General features: G+C 41.2%; 1 protein-coding gene across 1 annotated transcript; it reads right to left on the bottom strand.

The window, feature by feature from the left end:
* Positions 1-448: 448 nt before the first annotated feature.
* Positions 449-8,348, bottom strand: LOC112261074 (neuromedin-U receptor 1). The gene is made up of 3 exons (XM_024436423.2): positions 8,167-8,348; positions 2,633-3,541; positions 449-2,053 (listed from the first exon to the last, which is right to left on the bottom strand). Exons 2-3 carry the CDS (start codon positions 3,516-3,518, stop codon positions 1,587-1,589), a joined length of 1,353 nt encoding a protein of 450 aa, XP_024292191.1. The 5' UTR covers positions 3,519-3,541; positions 8,167-8,348; the 3' UTR covers positions 449-1,586.
* Positions 8,349-23,261: the final 14,913 nt, after the last annotated feature.

Genomic DNA, 23,261 nt, shown 5'->3' on the forward strand with positions numbered 1-23,261 from the left:
GTACATGCAGTGTACATTAGGCCTTTTACTACAAGTCGAACAGTGTTGTTGTTATGTATAAAGCTTAATGACCTTTTTGGTCTAGTATACTACTTGATTAGGAGAGCAGAAATCCAGCAGAGGTCAAAGGTAAAAATGGGGGAACTGTGGGAGACATTTAGACTGTTCCCCCAGTGCTGTCATTCAACTGGACAGATTGTGAATACAATTAGCTGTCCCTATATTACATCCTATGGAATATTCTCAAGGTCACACGGGGAAAGGTCAAGAGAAGTGTTATTCATCTTGAAGGAATGTGTTCCTTTAAATAAATGATTTGTCACGCATCTCCTCAATAAAACCATAAAGTTGAAACGTTTTTTTATAATTGTTTTATTTAACCAGGCAAGTCAGTTAAGAACAAATTCTTATTTACAATGGCAGCCTACTCCGGCCAAACCTGGGCCAATTGTGTGCCGCCCTGTGGGACTCCCAATCACAGCCGGTTGTGATACAGCCTGGATTTGAACCAGGGTGCCTGTAGTGACACCTAAAGCACTGTTTAATGTGCATGCTTTACAATAGGCTTCTTAAAAGCAATATAATTATTCTTCTGTAAACAATCAAGCCCTTACTAAAACCACATGACAACATGACAGGTATCTCAACTATGTCTCTTTATACTGAAGACCATTCCAAAACATTTGAGACTCTATGGGAGCATGCAAATAATATGATACAATGAAGCAATGAAAATGCAATGAAAATGTAGGTGGTGCTGAAAACTTTTGTCGTTGTAAAAATGTTCGATTCTAAGTCAGTTTACACAGGAACAAAAGATTGCAGTTTCCAGAAAGCACTTGAAGCTAAATACTATACATTTTGGAGTAGTACTACAAAGGCACATAACATGTGTTTAGCACGTGTTTTCTTACTGTCGATGGAAATTCCCCCCCTTTTCCATTTCTTTAAGGATGTTATGCGTAAATCGCATGTCACATTTTCGATTTCTATGAAAGTTGTCTTTTCCATCTCCCATGTACTGTACTTCCATATTGCCTGTGCTATACATTCATAGTGAGTGGGATTTTGATGGTATAGCTAGTACACCGAACGGTACAACAACACATTGAAGAAGATAGTTAAGAAGACCGCTACAACCTATAATTGTGCCTCCTGAAACATTTGAACAGAATAAGATATTCAAGCTTCACGGATTACACATCAATAAGCTAATTTACAAAGCTGGCTATTGTTTCTTTTTCACAGTTCAATTATTAGATAAGCTTTATAAATGATGTGTTCCACCGGAATATTAATATCCGAACGAAGAACACTTTCATCTGCACAGAATAATCATTTGAATATCCCACAAAACAATTAGTATGTTTGTGGGAAGTTTATTTTAAATCCAAAGCCAAAGACAACTTTCGCTCTAGCCACTCTCACTGTACACATTCAATCAGTGATACATTTGTTATTAATCTTGTTTCATTTTGGTATCCCCAGTGAGAATTCTAATCCAAAGTCGAGGCCAAAACTTCAACACTGTTGCTTTCGCTCCATCCAAACTTTCACTGTACACGTTCATTCAGTCACAAATATGGTCATTTTGGTACCAAATCCTGGTTCTTTTTTGTGCCTCGTTTTGGTACCCCCACCCCCTCACCCATATCTAATCTGGGCTTGTGTTGGCATATACAGGCTGGTGGTGGGAGTATACGTACACATGGTGCTCCTCTCTGTCTGGGGTGATTCTCTCTGTGGTCCCATTGGGTTGCGGCAGTACTACGCAGGGTCAGTTGGGTGCAGCCGGAGGTCAGCCGGCGCACGTGACCCCCACATGGGCCGTAGCGACACGTGACCTGCCGGAACATCTCCCGGAAGCGGGTAGACATGAGGCTGTAGAGGATGGGGTTGACTGCCGAGCTGAGGTAGAAGAAGACCCCGGAGACGATGTGGACGTACTCGAAGACCAGGTGGTGGTGGCCAGTCCAGGAGTTTATGAAGCTCCACATGAGGCGGTCAATGTGGAAGGGAGCCCAGCAGATGCCGAAGACGATCACCAGTACGCCTGGTGGGAAGGCGGACAGTTAGACGGACTGATGGATGGACAGAAAAGCAAGCTGACGGAGGGGCAGCTAGGCACTCCGACAGACAGATGCAGACAGACAGGCAAGTGGACAGGAGGATAGAAGAAAATACATGTGCAGACATTGAGAACAAGACATGTTTACGTGACAATAAACATGTTCAGAAACTAATATATTGGTTTGTATCCTCAGCACAGAATTATAAGTCCAAATTCAAAAAAGATCGGTCTATAATTTGTCACTTTCCAGAACATCTTATCATCTGAAAGCAATAGCAATATTTAAGTAACAATGGACACGATTAGGAACTAATCTTTTAGTTTGTATTTCAGAAAACACCTTGAAATCCCAATTCAATTGAGATATCGGGCTATAATTTGTAATTTCCTCTTATCTCCTCTCAACCCTTCTGGTACTGTAGAGAAAGTGGGTGAGGACTTACACAGCATGCTAATTGAAAGAGTTTTAAATCACAATTGAATATAGATATACAGTAGGTCTATAATCTGCACATGTCCAGGACATTCTGGTACTATAGAGACAGTGGATGTGAAACTCACATAGCATTTTGGTGACCTGTCGGTGGCGTGCTGTCTGCTGCTGCCTGTGGACACTCCAGTGGCTGTCAGAACCAAAACTCGGCCCGGTCCCCAGCCCCTGCATGCCCCTCTCCATCCTCAACTGCAGGCCAATGCGAAAGTACAGCCCGGTGATGATGAGCATGGGCAGCAGGAAGAAGACCAGCGTGGTCACCTGGATAATCAGGTTGTATATCCACCGGGGCTTCACCATCATGCAGATGGTCGACTCTGGGAATTGGCGCCCGAACCGGGTTCCTAGCACAGCCACCCCATGGAGGCTGGTGTTGGGCACGGCGCATGCCATGGACATGGCCCACAGCATCAGGATGACGTGCTTGGCGTGGGCACGAGTGGCGACGTGCTTGACCTTGAGCGGGTGTATCACGGCGATGTATCGCTCCACGCTCAGCACTGTTATAATGAGGATGGACGCAAAGCAGACAGTTTCGAACAGGAAGGTCTTGAAGTAGCAGCCGCCAGCACCGAACAGGAATGGGTAGTTGCTCCACATCTCATAGAGTTCCAACGGCATACCCAGGACTAGGACCAATAAGTCGGACACGGCCAGACTGAACAGGTAGTAGTTGGTTGGCGTCCGCATCACCTTGTTGCGCACGATGACGCTGCAGGTGAGCATGTTCCCAAACAATCCCACAATGAAGATGATGAGGAAGGTAATGCAGACAGGCAGGAACATGGGTGACCGCCGGAAGCCTAGAAACTTCTCCAGGTACTGACTCCGACTCAGGCACATGTCCTCCATGTCATCAGCACTGATGTTGCCCAGGGCCCAGGACAAATTCCAACCCAGCTGGTCAGGAGTGGTGGCAGGTAGACCCAGAGAGGAACAGTTATACTGAGCCATTGTGGTTTATGGGGACACAACACCTGAGGGGGAGAATGGAAAGAATGAATGTAAAGCATAGGAACGAAAAGTTTTGCTTGTCTCAGTGTAGGGTGATAGTTAGTTTAACTGCAGTCTGAACTAACAACATCTAGCAGTTTTTGAATAACCTTGTAATAATATTTGCCCGCAGCAAATGGAAATGAGAGCTTTGGGGAGACTGAAATGGATTGAAATGGATGTCACATGCAGTCAGGTCCAAAATAATTGGCACCCTTGATTAAGATGAGCAACAAACAAAAAAAAGGTATAAAGTAAATATCACAAATACTGAGCTATATTATATGCTCAAATATGAAAATGATATTATTTTATACAAATACAATTGCTCAGAGAAATAGATTGTGTTTCACAAGTACTGTATATATTTTAAAGAGGGGTCAAAATTATTTAGCCAAAAACCTGGTTGCCTCTGTCAGGAGGCTGAAACTTGTGGATCTTCCAGCAAGACAATAATGCCAAGCACACATCAAAATCCTCAAAGAAATGGTTAATTGACCACAAAATCAACATTTTGCAATGGCCATCTCAGTCTCCTGACATGAGCCCCTTTGAAACCCTGTTGTTTGAATTGAAGAGAGCAGTCCATAAGCGCACATGAAAGATTTCAAGGATCTGGAAATATTCTGTATGGAGGATTGGTCTAAGATCCCTCCCCCACAGCTTGGCTAAACTACTGAGACTAATTCAGTCCAACCAACTACTACACTCCCCCATTAAAATTAATATAAACTTCAAGGTTATTAGCTATATGTAACGCTTGTCATCTGGGGAAAGAGAGGAGGACCAAGGTGCAGCGTGGTAAGTGTTCATATTATTTAATGAAATATGCAACACTAGACAAAACAACAAACACGACAAACAAACAGTCCTGAAAGGTGAAACAAAAACACTAAACAGGAAACAACCACCCACAAAACACAATGGAAAACAGGCTACCTAAATATGGTTCTCAATCAGGGACAACGATTGACAGCTGCCTCTGATTGAGAACCAAACCAGGCCAAACACAGAAATAGAAAATCATAGTCAAACTAACATAGACAACCCACCCAACTCACGCCCTGACCATACTAAAACAAAAGACAAAACAAAGGAACTAAGGTCAGAATGTGACACTATAGGAAGTATTAAAATATAAAGATGAATATGGGAATACAAATATGCCTTCTACTGTATTATTTGTACTGCATAAATGTATACATTATTCATTTGGACATTCTCTATGTACTACATAGAGTTTTGAACATATAGCTATTTTTGAGAGGGAGCAAATAGTTACTTGGGAGGTGACTACAACTATTTGAATACAGATCCAAAAAAGTAAAACTTTTTACATCTATTTGAATACAGATCTGAGAAAGCAACTCCTTAAAAAAAAAAATTGAATACAGATCTCGGGAATGTACTACTTTTCAGAAACTATTGGCCTTCAACTAATGGCAAGGCTCTATCTGGAGCTGCATGTTGAAGATAGAAATATCACGAATAGCAAGCACAATCTCCTATACAATTCCAATCTATCTGACAGTCATATTTGATCTACACAATACAGTTATTAATACATTACTACATGATTGTAAATATCCAATTCCCTGAATATCCATTAACCCAGGTGTGCATAATCAAGTCAAACCAATGAACCAATGATATTTTGTACAGACAGGTATAGATAAGTTGTGACGCTCAACTACTGTATGACTCGTTCAACATGCCACTGAAAAGGTAAAACGTTGGAATGAATTGAATGATACCTGAACATTCTGCAGAGACATTGAAAAGACACTTGCAAACAGCAAGTTGGACGCTTAGCAAAAACAACTTTGAAACTCTGTGTCCATCTGAGGACAAGTGTTCTTGTTTCAAACACACACACGATACCATCTTTAAAGGGATCGATTACTCCGAAAACAAAAAAACTAACATGATTCTGCACCTACCTTGGCTTTAGCTGATTCAAGGAAGCAGTTTTGGGATATTTAGTTTCCTTTCAACATTTAATAGCCATATTGTTACTGTTTGCATGCTCAGTAACACTTAACATTAAACTGTTCTTGTGTCGGTGTAATAAAACTGTAATGACTTTTAACCAACATTTTATTAGCTTGTTGTTACATCATACTTTGGCAATTGCATTTTAGCATAATGAGCTGAGAGTTTTTGTAAGTACCGGTACTGTATACAAGAGGAATAGGCACTGTTCCTTATTCCACTTGTGTAATAACTCCACTATTATGCAGTTATCAAGCAATTCCCAAAGTCCAAGGTAACAACAATGTTGCTATTGTAATAATCATAAAGTTACTACACATAAGAACTTGATGTGAAGTGTTATTGCCTTATGTCTTACTCATTATGAAAATATATATTTTTTTGCCACTAGAAAAGTGGTATTTTTTTAAGTTGAGGTGATTCCATGTCACACATTTATTTAATTCAAGGCTATAGGCTATATTAAGAGTCACATCTGAGTGCCCTGGGAGGCAACCCATCTTTCTAGAGAGACTATATTTGTACTATGAAGTGAAATTATCTATATTTGAACAAATCTTTATATATAAAGTAAATATAGAGTACCAGTTAAAAGTTTGGACATGCCTACTCATTCAAGGGTTTTTCTATATTTGTAATATTTTCTACATTGTAGAATAATAGTGAAGACAATAAAATGATCAAATTACATATATGGAATCATGTAGTAACCAAAAAAGTGTTAAACAAATCAAAATATATGTAATATTTTAGATTATTTTAGTTTATTTCTCAGTTGTTGAATCTTTTTATGTTCATATAAATATTTACACATGTTAAGTTTGCTGAAAATGAACACAGTTGACAGTGAGAGGACGTTTCTTTTTTTCCTGAGTTTAGAAGATAGCCCTATTTGGTAAAAGACCAAGTCCATATCATGGCAAGAACAGCTCAAATAAGCAAAGAGAAATGACAGTCCATCATTACTTTAAGACATGAAGATCAGTCAATCCAGAACATTTCCAGAACTTTGAAAGTTTTTTCAAGTGCAGTCGCAAAAACCATCACGCGCTATGATGAAACTGGCTCTCATGAGAACTGCCATAGCAAGAGAAGACCCAAAATAAATAGCAAGAGAAGACCCAAAATAAATGCTTCACAGAGTTCAAGTAACAGATACATCGCAACATCAACTGTTCAGAAGAGACTGTGTGAATCAGGCCTTTGTGACCGATTTGCCGCAAAGAAACCACTACCAAAGGACATGAATAAGAATAAGAGACTTGCTTGGACCAAAAACATGAGCAATTGACATTGTACTGGTGGAAATCTGCCCTTTGGTCTGATGAGTCCAAATTTGAGATTTTTGGTTCCAACCACCGTGTCTTTGTGAGACGCAGAGTCGGATGATCTCTGCATGTGTGATTCCCACCGTGAAGCATGGAGGAGGTGGTGTTATGGTGTGAGGGTGCTTTGCCGGTGACACTGTCAATTATTTATTTAGAATTCAAGGCACACTTAACCAGCATGGCTACCACAGCATTCTGCAGCGATACACAATCCCATCTGGTTTGCGCTTAGTGGGACTATCATTTGTTTTTCAACAGGACAATGACCCAACACACCTCCAGGCTGAGTAAGGGCTATTTGACCAAGGAGAGTGATGGCGTGCTGCATCAGATGACCTGGCCTCCACAATCACCCAACCTCAACCTAATTGAGAGGGTTTGGAATGAGTTGTTCCTCAGTGGGAAGGAAAAGCAGCCAACAAGTGCTCCACATATGTGGGAACTCCGTCAAGACTGTTGGAAAAGCATTCCAGGTGAAGCTGGTTGAGAGAATGCCAAGAGCGTGCAAAGCTGTCATCAAGGTGGCTACTTTGAAGAATCTCAAATATAAAATATTTTGATTTGTTTAACACTTTTTTGGTTAATACATGATTCCATATGTGTTATTTCATAGTTTTTACGTCTTCACTATTATTCTACAATGTAGAAAGTAGTAAAAATTAAGAAAAATCCTTGAATGAGTAGGTATGTCCAAACTTTTGACTGGTACTGTATTTGTGTGTAATAATATTTCACATAATTTTATTCAGTGTTGTGTGTTTGCGCACACGCCACGCATTGAAGAATTGCAAATCCATTGTGTAAGGCAAAGGAGTTTGCGTTGCGAATCATTCCAATGAGACGTGTCCATATATTGGTATTTTACTGCCACCTATCAGTCAGTAACTGTGGATGCTACATCGGTCCATGACTGAGATGAGTTGAGCAGTGTGTCATTTTGGGTCATGGATGAAACATTCCACCATCGGAGGCTATCGCATGTTTATCTTGACTACATTGGTATCTACGTTTGGTGGAAATAGTTGGTTCATTTCGATTAATGTTGTTGGAGCTGTTGTGTGTTGTGAATCTGGCTTTGATAATAGCCAGTACCTACCCAGGCACCGACCTCACCGTATGTCACTGCAAAATGGGAACATTACTCTCTTTGTCTACCAAGGACCACCGATGGACACTAATGCAACTCGGATTTGTGTATGGACGTTAGTTTATAATAAGCATTCGCGGTAGTCATTATGGAAATGTCCTTCCCTACTCATTTGCCATTGCTGTAAAGATGGAAAACTCACCTAGTCCTTTTTTAAATGTTCTCTTCTTATTCCTCTTCAGACATGGATGTAAACGAGGGGGGGGGGAAAGGTTGCGAATCAGCGTTCATCAATTGTCCTCCGCTGCTTCATTTTCAACATTGCAACGAGTCCGTACTTCTGTACTTTTGTCTGTTTGGTTGCCCGTGTTCATACCTCTTGAACAGCCGTAGTGAAGACTGAGAGTGCTGCTCTCTGCTCTCAGTCTTTATGAACTGGAGAGCTAAGAGCCAAAAGGAATCTCTCTCTCTCTCTCTCCCGCTCTCTCGCTCTCTCACGCTCTCTCATTCTTCTCCGTTGTTAGAGTAAATGATGCTCAGCTCTCTATAACCTTCTCCTCTCTCTGGTCTCATCCCCTATGTCCAGTTAGATCCGTAATTATTGGCACCCTTGATAAAGATGAGCAAAAAAGTTCATTAAAATAAATAATACAAATTCTGAGCAATATTGTGTGTTCAGAAATATGTATAAAACATTATTTTATGTAAATACAATTGCTCAGAGAAAGACGTTTTGTATACAAAGTTAAACAAAACGTTTTAAAAAGAAAGGGATCAAAATGATTGACACCGCTGTTTTCAATACATAATCTTTCCACATCCTTGACATCCTTCGTCTGCGTTTATGGGCTGCCTTCTTCAATTCAAACCACAGGTTTTTTTAATGGGGTTCAAGTCCAAAGTGAACCGTGGTCTTAAGATCCCTTCCAATGTTGGAAAAAGGCTTGGTTGCCATCGTCATTTTGGACCTGACTGTATGTGGTGGAATTAAATCACTAGGTCTTAATCCTGTGGTGCAGTGCCAGACTAGGACATTTAGCCACAATTAGGCTGCAGGCTGATATTGACTTGGTGTAAGACCCTCCTTTAGTCTGTTATTATTATATTCATATATGTAACATTTTATTTATTCAGTCCAGTCAGCATTTATTTATGTGGGAAGTCAATAATTTATTATTTACATTGCCGGCCATTAAGAGGCTTCCGGCAGGCATTTGAGACAACAGAAAAACAGGAAAAGAGAAAGATAGGATACTTATTTAGTAGCTATAGACTTGATAAGAGGTTATTGTATAAGGACATTTCTGGGATTGTGATATGTCATCCCTAGCCTGTTTAAACCAGACCAATGGTGAGCGCCACGTTCAGTCTGGTTCAACCAGACCAATGGTGAGCGCAGTGTTCAGTCTGGTTCAACCAGACCAATGGTGAGTGCAGCGTTCAGTCTGGTTCAACCAGACCAATGGTGAGCGCAGTGTTCAGTCTGGTTCAACCAGACCAATGGTGAGCGCAGTGTTCAGTCTGGTTCAACCAGACCAATGGTGAGCGCAGTGTTCAGTCTGGTTCAACCAGACCAATGGTGAGTGCAGCGTTCAGTCTGGTTCAACCAGACCAATGGTGAGCGCAGTGTTCAGTCTGGTTCAACCAGACCAATGGTGAGCGCAGCGTTCAGTCTGGTTCAAAAAGACCAATGGTGAGCGCAGCATTAAGTCTGGTTCAACCAGACCAATGGTGAACGCAGCATTCAGTCTGGTTCAACCAGACCAATGGTGAGCGCAGCGTTCAGTTTGGTTCAACCAGACCAATGGTGAGCGCAGCGTTCAGTCTGGTTCAATCAGACCAATGGTGAGCGCAGCGTTCAGTCTGGTTCAACCAAACCAATGGTGAGCGCAGCGTTCAGTCTGGTTCAACCAAACCAATTGTGAGCGCAGCGTTCAGTCTGGTTCAACCAAACCAATGGCGAGCGCAGCGGTCAGTCTGGTTCAACCAAACCAATGGTGAGTGCAGCGTTTTATGTTGTTCAACCAGGCTATACTGTATGTCATACTGCTCAGTGCTTTTAGTGAATAAATTAATCCCATCATTTCGAAATGTAACAGTTGGAATAGGACACCGGTGAAAACTATAGGTGTAGAACTATTGTGCATCTGTCCCCATGCATTGAGGATATAATGAGATACATGTATTTGTTGGACATATCTCTGACAAACTGGGTATCATGGATTGTTGGTGACCATTGTTGGATGGCTGTCATTGTTGTCGGTGACCTCTCACAAACTATCCCAGGGGGTCATTTCAGGAAACCTTCAGTCTCTTTTCAGTTTTTCTCGTTCGCTCTGTTTTGTCCTTCACTTTTCGTCAGGAGACTGCTGAAGGACACCTCAACCTGCAGCTGAAAGAATCCTGTCAGAGTCAATATACAATATATAGAGGATACTCTGTCTCTTGCTTTACTGGAATATTCTGGAAGTAATCTTGGCTAAAGCTATGCTTATGACAAGCATCAAAAACAAATTCCTCAGCATCACCTCGCTAAAAGGGATAATCATTGTCACATCTAATCTTTTTTCCATGATGCTACTTATTTTATATTTGATATATACAATGTATGTACAGCATATCTCTCAACTGTTCAAGACAAGTGACGGAAATCGTTTATTCACTTTTTTTAACTACCGCCCCCGGGTGGCTATGATCATAGGTGGACTTGGACTTTTTGTCAGGGGATGCACGGAAGAAAAACTATCTTTGACATAGGCTATGACACAGGCTGTGAAGATGTAACATCAACACGTGAGACAGGGAAAACCAGTGGTGTAGTGGTGCCTGGAGAACTGGGTATACTCAAATTTCCCCATAAATTTCTCAAACGACCTGTAACATCAACACGTGAGACAGGGAAAACCAGTGGTGTAGTGGTGCCTGGAGAACTGGGTATACTCAAGGAAGGAAGGAAATGCATCCTGTGTAAAATATTATAATAGAAACAGTAACATACAGTACACTCTGAATGACATAAAATGTATTGGTGTTTCACAGTCAGGCCAACTCAAGTTGTACTATCGAAGTAGGCTAATAGTAGGTATACTATTGAAACTGATAAATTAGGCTGTCAACTGTCAGAAATAGACAGGTTTCTGATTTTTCCCAGGTTTTTGCTCTCATACTTTTTTGATAGAAAAACAACAGAATTGGATGTTCTAAGTCCATACGAATGCTTAAACTACATCAGGAGACCACTTTTGAGGTCTGGGAAAAATCTAAGATGTTTTTATTTTTGAGTGTAGTTAATTTAAATCAATAGTTAAAAATTAAATCAAATTGTGTTGGTCACATACACATATTTAGCAGATTTTATTGCAGGTGTAGCGAAATGCTTGTGTTCCTGGCAGTGCAGTCCAACAGTGCAGTAGTACATGTGCAGTAGTATCAATTCACAACAGTACACACAAATATAAAAGCAAAAGAATGGAAGTAAGAAATATATAAATATTAGATTGAGTAATGTCGGAGGGACATTGATTAAAATAAAGTAGAAAATACAGTATATACACATGAGATGAGTAAAGCAGTACGTAAACATGATTTAAACATGATTAAAGTGACTAGTGTTCCATTTTTAAAGTGGCCAGTGATTCCAAGTCTATGTATATAGGGCAGCAGCCTCTAAGGTGCAGGGTTGCGTAAATGGGTCAAATCAAATCAAATGTTATTTGTCACATATACGTGTTCAGCAGATGTTACTGCTGGTGTAGCGAAATTCTTGTGGAAGCTAGTGATATGTCTATTTATCTGATGGCCATGAGATAGAAGCTGTTTTTCAGTCTCTCGGTCCCCGCTTTGATGCACCTGTACTGACCTCGCCTTCTGGATGATAGTGGGGTGAACATGCTGTGGCTCAGGTTGTTGATGTCCTTGATGATCTTTTTTGGCCTTCCTGTGAATCAGGGGCTGTAGGTGTCCTGGAGGGCAGGTACTTTGCCCCCCGGTGATGCGTTGGGCAGACAGCACCACCATCTGGAGAGCCAAGCGGTTGTGGGCGGTGCAGTTGCTGTACCAGGCGGATATATAGCCCGACAGGATACTCTCAATTGTTTGTGGGGGTTTTAGGGGCCAAGCCAAATTTCTTCAGTCTCCTGAGGTTGAAGAGGCACTGTTGCGCCTTCTTCACCACACTGTCTGTGTGGATGGACCATTTTAGATCGTCAGTGATGTGTGCGCCGAGGAACTTTCCACGTGCTCCACCCTCTGCTGTTTCCTGATGTCCACAATAAGCTACTTTGTTTTGTTGACGTTGAGCAAGAGGTTATTTTCTTGGCACCACTATCCCCGGGCCCTCACCTCTTCCTTGTAGGCTGTCTCGTCATTGTTGGTAATCATTAGTTACCCTTTACTTCAAGTGTGCAGGAACCTATAGCACAATTGTTTGGTTAGCAGTGTTTCTGTAGCACATGAGATGAGGTTTGCACAACGAATAACACTAGATTGATGCAAATAATCATGATATCGTTCTAGCTTGTAGGCATAGTTTACTTTGTAGCTAGTTGACATTTAATTGAGAAGGTTTTTGGGAAAGCCTTTCCATCTACCAGAAGACTGTTAGGCCTATCATGACATTTTTCCTGTTCCTTAAATCTTTGAAACATGGAAGTTTTACGTCATATTATGAGGCATATCTTACCTTGGTTCAAAGTCGCCTATAGCCAAGATCTCACCATAGAAATACGGGGGCAGTTATTTTATAAAGACTCACTCGAATCAAATCAAATGCTTCGTAAACACCAGGTGAAAACTAACTGACGCTTAGTTATGGGCTCTTACCAACAACGCAGAGAGAAAGGAAATACAGAAATAATAGAAAAGTACAAATGTGTAATAACAAAAGCAATAATAAATACAAAGTAATCAACAATAACTTGGCTACATACACAGAGTACCAGTACCAAGTCAGTGTACACGGGTACAAGGTAATTGAGATAGATATGTACTGTACAAATAACTAGGAATAAAGTGAGAGATAATAAACTGTATGTGATGAGTCAAAGAGTTCATGATAAAAGGGTCAATGCAGGTAGTCCGGGTAGCTATTTGGTTAACTATTTAACAAACTATTTAGCAGTCTTACTATGCCTTGATGACTTGGGGGTAGAAGCTGTTCAGGGGTTGGGGGTAGAAGCTGTTCAGGGTGTTGGGGGTAGAAGCTGTTCAGGGGGTTGGGGGTAGAAGCTGTTCAGGGGGTTGGGGGTAGAAGCGCCCTGTGTCGTTGTTTTCTGTGATCAGGCCTACCACCGTTGTGTCATCATAAACTTAAAGGAGTAGTTCAGTATTTTACAACTTGATGTTAGATGGTTCCTCACCCTGAAAGTGGGTTATGGGCTAGGAAAAACTGTAATCCACGGTTCAGTTGTCTTTAAACAGCCACTACAAACTTCCGACAACTTTAGCCACCACTAGCTAACAATCAATGAAAGTGATGGGAGCATGTATTTAAAAAAAAGTAACATCAAACCAAATATGGAGATAATTTGAATTGATTTCAATCTCAGGGTCCTTAGTGTAACGGAGGGTGAGTGATAGGTGTGGAGTCAGACGCAGAGAGCAAAAGTAAAAAACGGGGAAAAAATGCTTTAATGTCCTCTACAAAGTAACAGGTCCAAACATGGGTGAAGCCCTAAACACAGGCGCAAACAAACCCAAAACCTTAGTTACAAAACCCGGACAGCGAAAACAGAAAAGACAATGATAACCACAAACGTAACAATAACAACAAGCCCGCACAAACACCAGCGGGCTAAACGAACTTAAATAACACCCATCCCAAAACCCCAACAAAGAACAGGTGAAAACAAATTAGACAAAAACAAACGAAAAGGAAAAAGGGATCGGTGGCAGCTAGTAGACCGGCGACGACGACCGCCGAGCGCCAACCGAACAGGAAGGGGAGCCACCTTCGGTGGTATTCGTGGCACTTAGCTTAGCAATGAGCTTAGAGGGCACATTGGGGTTGAACACTGAACTGTAGTCAATGAACAGCATTTTCACATAGGTGTTCCTCTTGTCCAGGTAGGGAAAGGGCAGTGTGGAGTGAAATAGAGATTCTGTCAGCTGTGGATCTGTTGGGGCAGTATGCAAATTGGAGGGGGTCCAGGGTATCTGGGATGATGGTGTTGATGTGGGCCATTAACAGCCTTTCAAAGCATTTCATGGCTACAGATGTGAGGGCTACTTGGCGTTCTTGGGCATTGGGTCTATGGTGGTCTGCTTGAAACATGTAGGTATTACAGACTAAGTCGGGGAGTGTTTGACATTGTCAGTGAAGAAACTTGCCAGCTGGTCAGCGCATGCTCCGAGTATGCGTCCTGGTATTCCGTCTGGCCCTGCGGCCTTGTTAATGTTAACCTGTTTAAATGGTCTTACTCATATAGGTTATGGAGAGCATGATTACACAGTCATCTGGGAAAAAATGCTCTCATGCAGGGTTCAGATTTTCTTGCCGATCATGGAAGGCATTTAGCTCGTCTGGTCGGCTCACGTCACTGCACGCGGGATAGTTTGCAAGCCCTGCCACTTCCGATCAGGATCAGAGCTGGTGTTGTAGGATTCGATCTTAGTCCTATATTGATGCTTTGCCTGGTTGGTGGTACATCGGAAGGCGTAGCAGGATGTCTTATAAACGTCCGGATTAGTGTCCCGCTCCTTTAAAGCGGCAGCTCTAGCCTTTAGCTCAGTGCGGAAGTTGCCTGTAATCCATGGCTTCTGGTTGGGATATGTACTGTACATACGATCATTGTGGGGACGACGCCGGTCGATGCCGGTGACTGATGTCACCGATGTCACCGCGTTCTCCTGTTCTATTGGTTTTCTTTCAACTTTCTTTCGTTATCTAGCAGCCAAAGACATGATCTTAGTCATGTTAGCAACCCATGATAGTTGTTTCATCTATAACACTCCCTTCTTTTGAAAATGTATATTTATCGAATGTATATTTCCATCTCTGTCTTTGAAACCTCTCGCATGTGCGGTGCACATTTTAGGACGGTGTTTTCCTGCAAAATTGCATTTTGGAAGATTCACGCACAGGCCTACCGCGGTGTGCACATTTATGTGCCTAGAATGTTCAGAAATAAGAGTTTATTAAGATTTTATTAAGCTAAACATTCTGATCTGTTCCACCAGCCTTATTAATTGATACGGCATATCCCTCCACTACACTACTTGGGAAATGGGAAATAAGAAGCATGCACAGTGCCCACTGAGAAATAAGTGGGTACATGACGTATACTGTACCTGCGTATACCCTCCACCACACCACTGCATGAAACACTATCATGTGGTGAAGCTCCTGTTCACTGACAGCCGCAACTTAACAATCAGCTGTTGCCTTTTTGCCATTAAAAACATTGCACAGAAAAAAAAGAAAAACAAATGTCAAGAATGATTTAGTTGGATTATACTGTAAGACCAAAGAAGGACAAATGGTCTGCAGTGTGTTGTTTAACATTTCCCCTTTGACCTAAATCAGCAGTTAAATTTGACGGAAACAAAAGCCTTCCTGGTTCATTGTATTGGCTATTCTTTATCATGACACCATCCATAAAGTGCTTATTTAATGAGGACCACACTCAAATTTGAAACGCATAATACCTTTGGATTGACTCAGTCCATAATATTATTCATCACCGTTTCTAAAAAAAAAAAGGATCACCTAATGATGGAGTTCTGATGCACACAAACCCTGTTTATGTGTTGATGTTGCTACGTCCAGAACTTTACGTCCAGAACTTTAATCAATATGTGCTGTTACAGGCTCCTCGGCGTACACATCACTGATGATCCGGTGATAAACTGACGGAAAGAAGGAAAAAAATGGGGATAAACGTGGACACGGTGACATTGTTTTCCAGTCATTTCTCGTCACCAGGACATTTCTCAGGAATTTCAGTGAAGTACTCTTCCTGTTATTTACTTCCTTTGAATGTCAAGACTACGCTGCTAGCGTGATATTGACCATAGGAGTTGGCAAGACAGCACAAACAAATCTGGGCCGACATCACTTGTTTGCACTGTACCAGACCTATCCTCTTAAGGCCATGGAACAATGCCTGAACTACCCATTATAGTACAGGAAGCATCCCTTTAGTTGATCGTTTTTGTTTGTTATTTGGTGTTGCCAAGCAGGTGCACTACAGTCTGACGGATTAATATCAACAGCTTTCATCTGCACAGTTTTCAAATGTAACCTTGTAACCCTTTTATCTTGTTTGCACAAAACCACCTCAGGTGTACCTGCACCGCCAAAGTGCGTCCCTCTCAGTCCTTGACCTTTTCCGATACCAGTGAGTGCTATTGGCAAAATTGGAGAAAAGGACACTTTGGCACACCAAAAAAAAGAATAGAGAGATTGTCTGACATCCCTAAAATCCATTTTTTACATATTAGAATACATGTCTGCCACTTAACACAGTTGTAGTTCATGTGGGTGGAAATAGGAAATCAATGTTGTGCCTGAACATACAGACCACAGCTTAGAGTTTCCACCAACTAAATGCAGGATAGTTCATGTGTGTAAAGTAGGCACCACCACTTAAAACATTTGGATAGTAATGGGTCTCTCAGATCTCTCAGATCTTTTCACTGTGAAGTCACCATGACCAGAGAATTAGAATACAGAACCAGAACTCTATTATTTGATGTTTCTTCAGAGAAAATATGTGTTGCGATATGCTATGTTTTTTTTGTTATTGTAATTGTAATTTGAAATTGTATAATACAAAATAATTAAATAATAATAATAATAATAATAATAATAAGACAGCCCTATTTGGTTAAAGAATAAGCAAAGAGAAACGACAGTCCATCATTACTTTAAGACATGAAGGTCAGTCAATCCGGAACATTTCAGGAAGTGCAGTCGCAAAAACCATCAAGCGCTATGATGAAACTGGCTCTCATGAAGACCGCCACAGGAAAGGTAGAACCAGAGTTACCTCTGCTGCAGAGGATAAGTTCATTAGAGTAAACTGCACCTCAGATTGCAGCCCAAAAAAATGTGTCACAGAATTCAAGTAAACAGACGCATCTCAACATCAACTGTTCAGAGGAGACTGCTTGAATCAGGCCTTCATGGTCAAATTGCTGCAAATGAACCACTACTAAAGGACACCAGTAAAAAGAAGAGACTTGCTTGGGCCAAGAAACACGAGCAATGGATATTGGACCGGTGGAAATCTGTCCTTTGGTCTGATGAGTCCAAGTTTTAGATTTTTGGTTCCAACCGCTATGTCTTTGTGAGATGCAGAGTAGGTGAATGGATGACTGCCTCATGTGTGGTTCCCACCGTGAAGCATGGAAGAGGTGGTGTGATAGTGTGGGGGGGCTTTGCTGGTGACACTGTCAGTGATTTATTTAGAATTCAAGGCACACTTAACCAGCATGGCTACCACAGCATTCTGCAGCAATACGCATCCTATCTGGTTTGCACTTAGTGGGACTAACATTTGTTTTTCAACAGAACACTGACCCAAAACACTCCTCCAGGCTGTGTACAGGCCATTTGACCAAGAAGGAGAGTGATGACGTGCTGCATCAGATGACCCGGCCTCCACAATCATCCAACCTTAACCCAATTGAGATGGTTTGGGATGAGTTGGACCGCAGAGTGAAGGAAAAGCAGCCAACAAGTGCTCAACATATGTGGGAACTTCTTCAAGACTGTTGGAAAAGCATTCCAGGTAAAGCTGGTTGGGAGAATACCAAGGGTGTGCAAAGCTGTCATCAAGGCAAAGGGTGGCTACTTTGAAAAATCTAAAATAGAACATTTGTTTAACACTTTTTTGGTTACTACATGATTCCATATGTGTTATTTCATAGTTTTTATGTCTTCACTATTATTCTACAATGTAGAAAATAGTAAAAACAAAGATAAAAATAAAATGTAACTAGACAAGTCTGTTAAGAACAAATTCTTATTTACAATGACGGCCTACCCCAGACGACGCTGGGCCAATTGTACGCCACCCTATGGGACTCCCAATCACGGCTGGATGTGATACAGCCTAGATTCGAACAAGGGACTCTAATGACACCTCTTGCACTGAGATGCAGTGCCTTAGACCCCTGTGCCACTCGAGAGCCTCTATGATGTCTCTACTGTGTTACAGTAGTGATTACAAAATAGGTTAATTTGAACTTGTACACATTTGCAACTGAAAGCTGAATTACAGTATACAGCCCAAAATAAAAATGAGTAGATTTAGATAGGGGGAATGGATGAAGGGTTGATTGAAACAGGTTAGGACTGGAGGGGAGGGAGCATCGTTGAGTGTCTGAGCAGAGGGAGCATTGCATCGCAGCCATTGGAGCCAGACAGTCAGTCAGATATGGACAGGTCCGGAGCCTCAGCAATGTCTCCAGCTTCCTGCCGGCCTCTCCTTATCAGTAGCGCTGCGTGGGTAAAATCACTGAGGAAGCCAAGCCAAGCCAGTAAAATAGCCTCATTGCCAACTATGTTGTGATAATTGCGTTGTTATAACCCATTTGTTCTCACACCACCCTGATATACAATAAGGCCCTGACAACAAAAAGACAACAGCCACACAGTGGCGGAATAAATTCAAACTTCACATACGTTTGTTTCATCACAAAACCGGAAAGCAACAGAGTTACCGCAATTCAGCACAAAGACAACAGGAGCACTGCCCCCACTATTCCAGCACCATTTCAACTTAAACATTCAAACATATATGTGACCGACAGCCTTGTTTCGGTCTTATGTAGCAAAATTTAATTTTTTTAAATATTTTTTTACATTGGATGAAAGCAGAGACTCAGAGCTAGAAAATGGTTTATCATACACAACAGGTGAGGAACACATAATAAAAGTAATTCTGCTTTAAAAGTTGCTAAACGTGTAAACAGTGAGTACACTAGTGTACAACCAAACACTTCAAGACTGAAGGCTGGTTTATACTACTTCTATCAACATGTCTGTATGCAGTTATCGCAGTGACATCATGAACATTCTATTGTTGTCCGACATCAAACTTGTCGTTGCTGTTATGAAAAAAGTATAAACACAAAAATGACAGGCTACATGACATTATCAGCCTGTGGGTCCAAAATAGTATTTTAACACCAATAAACCAATCTGTTTTAAAATGATTTTAGTATATGTCAAATATAGCAAACCAGGCAACTAAAAGCAACTTTCTAAGCAATGTTTTGTTTCTTTCTAGCTTGTTAGGTGTAAAGTGAAATGGTATCTTGCACAGTGGAGTCTTTTGTTTAGACATGTAGCTCTCTAACATTGCTGAGGGGACGTGCTTCCATTCAGCCACAAGAGCATTAGTGAGGTCAGGCACTGATGTTGGCCAATTAGACCTGGCTTGCGGTTCCAATTCATCCCAAATGTGTTCGATTGGGTTGAGGTCAGGGCTCTATGCAGGCCAGTCAAGTTCTTCCACAAACCATTTCTGTATGGACCTCGCTTTGTGCACGGGGTCATTGTCATGCTGAAATGCCTTCCCCAAACTGTTGCCACAAAGTTAGAAGCACAGAATCGTCTAGAATGTCATTGTATACTGTAGCGTTAAGATTTCCCTTCACTGGAACTAAGGGGTCTTGTTATTATTCTTCCTTCACCAAACTTTACCGTTGGCACTATGCATTAGGTAGCGTTCTCCTTAATATATACCAACGACCTTCCTTGTGCCTTATCTGAAACTCAAGCTACTGTATTTGTAGACGATACTACAATTTATACAGCAAGACAATCGGTTCAACAGGTACAGCAAGCTCTACAAGTAGATCTGGGAAATATCAGGGAGTGGGTTTGCCAGAACAAACTTGTTTTGAACTCCAAGAAAACCAAGGTAATGTTGGTCTGTTCCACCAGGAAAAGTTCAACACAACAGAGGATACGAATAATCATGGGGGTGAGTACAAATTGAGAAAGTGGCAGAAACCAAACTATTAGGGGTCGTCTCAAATAACACAAATATTTAAACTGCATGCATGACCAGAAGGATAGCTAAATATTTACAGAGAAATAATCTTAAGCAAACAACCCAAGCATTAATTGGGAGTCAGGTGAACTACTGTTCTGTGGTCTGTGGAAAGGCTTCAGCAAGTGAGATTAGGAGGCTGCAGAATGCACAGAAGAAAGCAGCAAGGATTGTTTTAAAGTGGTGATATGATTCTTCTGTTGTAGTCATAAACAATGCTCTTGGGTGGTCATCAATCAACAAGATAATTGAAAAGAAAAACATGCTTTTTTTATTTCACAATGTACACCATTTACAACGCCCAAACTCCATTCACAGGAGTATTCAGTTTGTAAGAGACAGACATTCAGTAAATACTAGGAATATATTGTCCACCATCTATGTGTTATCCAGACAGAAAAGAGAAATAGGCACAGTAACATTTCGATTCCGAGCAATAAATAAATTGAATAATTTATCTGAGCAAACGAGAAACCTTTCACTATATAAATTCAAACAGTACTTAAGAACCTTTTAAATATAAATATAAATTGGAAGGTTGTGTAGGACTATGGTTGATGAAGGAACCAATCTTTTCAGCATTTATCTGGTCATATGTAAGTGTATTATGTCTGTTGTTTGTAACAGTGAAAATGTGTGAAGATGTGATTGTGTTATAAATTGTATTTGACTGTTTAAGGACTCTTGGAAGATTAGTCCAAATGAAGACTAAAAAATATCCTAATCAAATCAAATCAATGCATTTATTGATGGTTAGATCCTACTGTCCTCTCCCTCAGAATGTCTGGGACAAATCTCTCAACCGATTGGTGGACAAAATGTCCCTTTGTTGCAGAGATTTCATTTTCTTCATTGCTAAGCAATACATCACATCTGGTTGTGGGTGTAAAGTCCTGTCTCCCTTTAATTCTACAGAGCAAGCCTGTGCCACCACCTCCCACCTTGTCCATGACGAAGCCTGGCTGGTTAGTGGACTACAGAATCCACAAGAGTTCCCCAACAGAGGCCCCCAACAGAGACTACAGTAGTCCTCAAAATAAAATAAAAACATAGCATTCAAAATGTCATTCTTGATGCTTTTACACTACTCTTACCTAAAAAAAAGTATTTAAAAAAAGGTGTAAGTGTACTTACTATGACCGAGATGTGGTTGTCCCACCAAGCTCACTTGAGATGAATGCACTAACTGTAAGTCGCTCTGGAGAAGAACGTCTGCTAAATGACTCAAATGTAAAACATTACATTTATATTTTTCCGACTCCAGAGATTCATTCCAGAGATTCATTCCATGCCTGTCTAATGTAGTGCTCAAGATCTGAGGAAGTACAGAGATATTTTACATTGATTTGATGCCACTTCACTAGAGTGTTTCTCACGATCTCAGCCCCCATCTCATCCAGGTTGGCCTCAGACACAGCATCCTGGAAGAACAGAGCTGAAAAGATAATGTTGCACATATACACTCAGAAAAAAAGGCGCCATCTAGAACCTGAAATGGTTCTCCGGCTGTCCACATCGGAGAACCCTTTGTAGAACCCATTTTGTTACTAGGTAGAACCATTTTGGTTCCAGGTAGAGTGTATAGATGGAATGGGAATAAACCCAGACCCAGAACACTGACACGTCCATAAACCTTCATAGCAATAGGAGACGTTGCAGCCACAGAGTTGATACTAGTGAGCAGCAGGAGGCAATGTTAAGCCATCCTCTGAGTTATTGTACACTCTCTGTAGTACAAGGCTACTCATTTCCAAATGCTGTAGTTTAGAGCAAGCATTCTTTCTAATGCACCGCTTTAAACTAACATTGGCGCATATAACAGTGTGTTAAATAGGTACCACCAGAGTATTTCTCTATGTTCATCTGCCTGTCCACTCTTAGCAGTATGACATCGCCACATTGGGAGTTTGAGTGGCCCGGTGGGAGAGGCATCGATGACTGTCAGATGGAACTCAGTGTCCATTTTACACACAGTCTGCCAAATTCCCAATAACTCTCAGCTGGATAGAGAGAAAGGATGCTGGAGACGCTATATTGAGCAGTGGGGACAGAACATGGAGGACCAGGATGTGTACTGTACTGTGTGTGTGTGTGTGTGTGTGTGTGTGTGTGTGTGTGTGTGTGTGTGTGAGAGAAAAAGGGCGAGGAAGATGGAGAAACAGGGTAGCAAACAGTGTAGTCTTCAGGGTTCATCAACAACTTGATCTTACAAGCTCACCGAGATATCTAATGTTCATCCGACGGCCGCCAGACACCAAGCGGGTGATCCACATGCGCACGACCCTACAAAATGGAAAAGCTACTTAAATGAAAAACCTACAAAATGGAAAACCTCCGTTCCATCACATTTCCTAAGATGTTTCCCAGGGAAAGGTCTATCCTAGATTGTAATATTGTGGGTTGGTTTGGTTCTCTAGGCCTAAGGGAACACTAGTCAAAAACCCATTGAATTAGGGGGATAAAAATCAGTCATTGGATAAAGCCAGGATCCCCTCAATGACTTCTATAACAAACAAATGAGGAAGTAGAGGGAACAGAGTGCGAATTATACCGTGACATTCGGGGGATCTATATTTTCTTCACACGTGCGCACATTTTTTGGAATGGGCATAATAGTAAAGACATGTCATTTAACAGTAAAACATTTTTCATTACCTTTCAATGTGGCATGAACACAACCAATCATGATGTTTTCATCTTACTCTCGAACAAATCACTTCAAAAAGTAGGCTGGCTACCTGCGCTACCTCGTCCACTCCAAATTAAATCCAGAATCCAAACAGTGCACTGTGCACCCGCCATTTGATGAATGGAAAGAGGCATCTGTTACAAAACACCAGAAAGTGTAATGACATTCGCCATTCTCATTGGGTCTACACAGTTGTAATCTGTATTATTTGATACGTCTTGCTGACAAGAAGGACCTGTTTTTTGTAGAAAGAAAAGTTGGGACAACTGAATAGGGGCTGAAATATGGGACTGTCCTGGGATGAGTGCAGCCATGACACAGAGGTGGGGGTGTTTTGTTGAATTTGTAATCAGCTTTTATTTTCATATTTACCACTGTAGTGGTACTAATCGCATTTTAAACACATAGGAGAGCCTGTGATTGTGCGCGCACACACACTTCACGCACACACACACAAAGCAGTTTTAAACAATTGCATCAAAGAGACGACCGTTGGTATATTCATGTACTGTACATTTTCACATTTGATTGACTTCATCTAATCTCCAGCAGTTAAACAGTGGGAAGACCTCTAGATTCAGTCAAATCAATTCTCGTTATGAACAC

This window comes from Oncorhynchus tshawytscha, linkage group LG10 (assembly GCF_018296145.1).
Source record: "Oncorhynchus tshawytscha isolate Ot180627B linkage group LG10, Otsh_v2.0, whole genome shotgun sequence".
Taxonomy (NCBI): Eukaryota; Metazoa; Chordata; class Actinopteri; order Salmoniformes; family Salmonidae; genus Oncorhynchus; species Oncorhynchus tshawytscha.

Bases quoted from the DNA above. Each gene is read 5' to 3' on its own strand.
- LOC112261074 (XM_024436423.2), bottom strand. From the start codon at position 3,518: ATGGCTCAGTATAACTGTTCCTCTCTGGGTCTACCTGCCACCACTCCT. The intron at 2,054-2,632 runs GTGAGTTTCACA...CCTTCCCACCAG, and splicing joins ACAGGTCACCAAAATGCTAT to GCGTACTGGTGATCGTCTTC.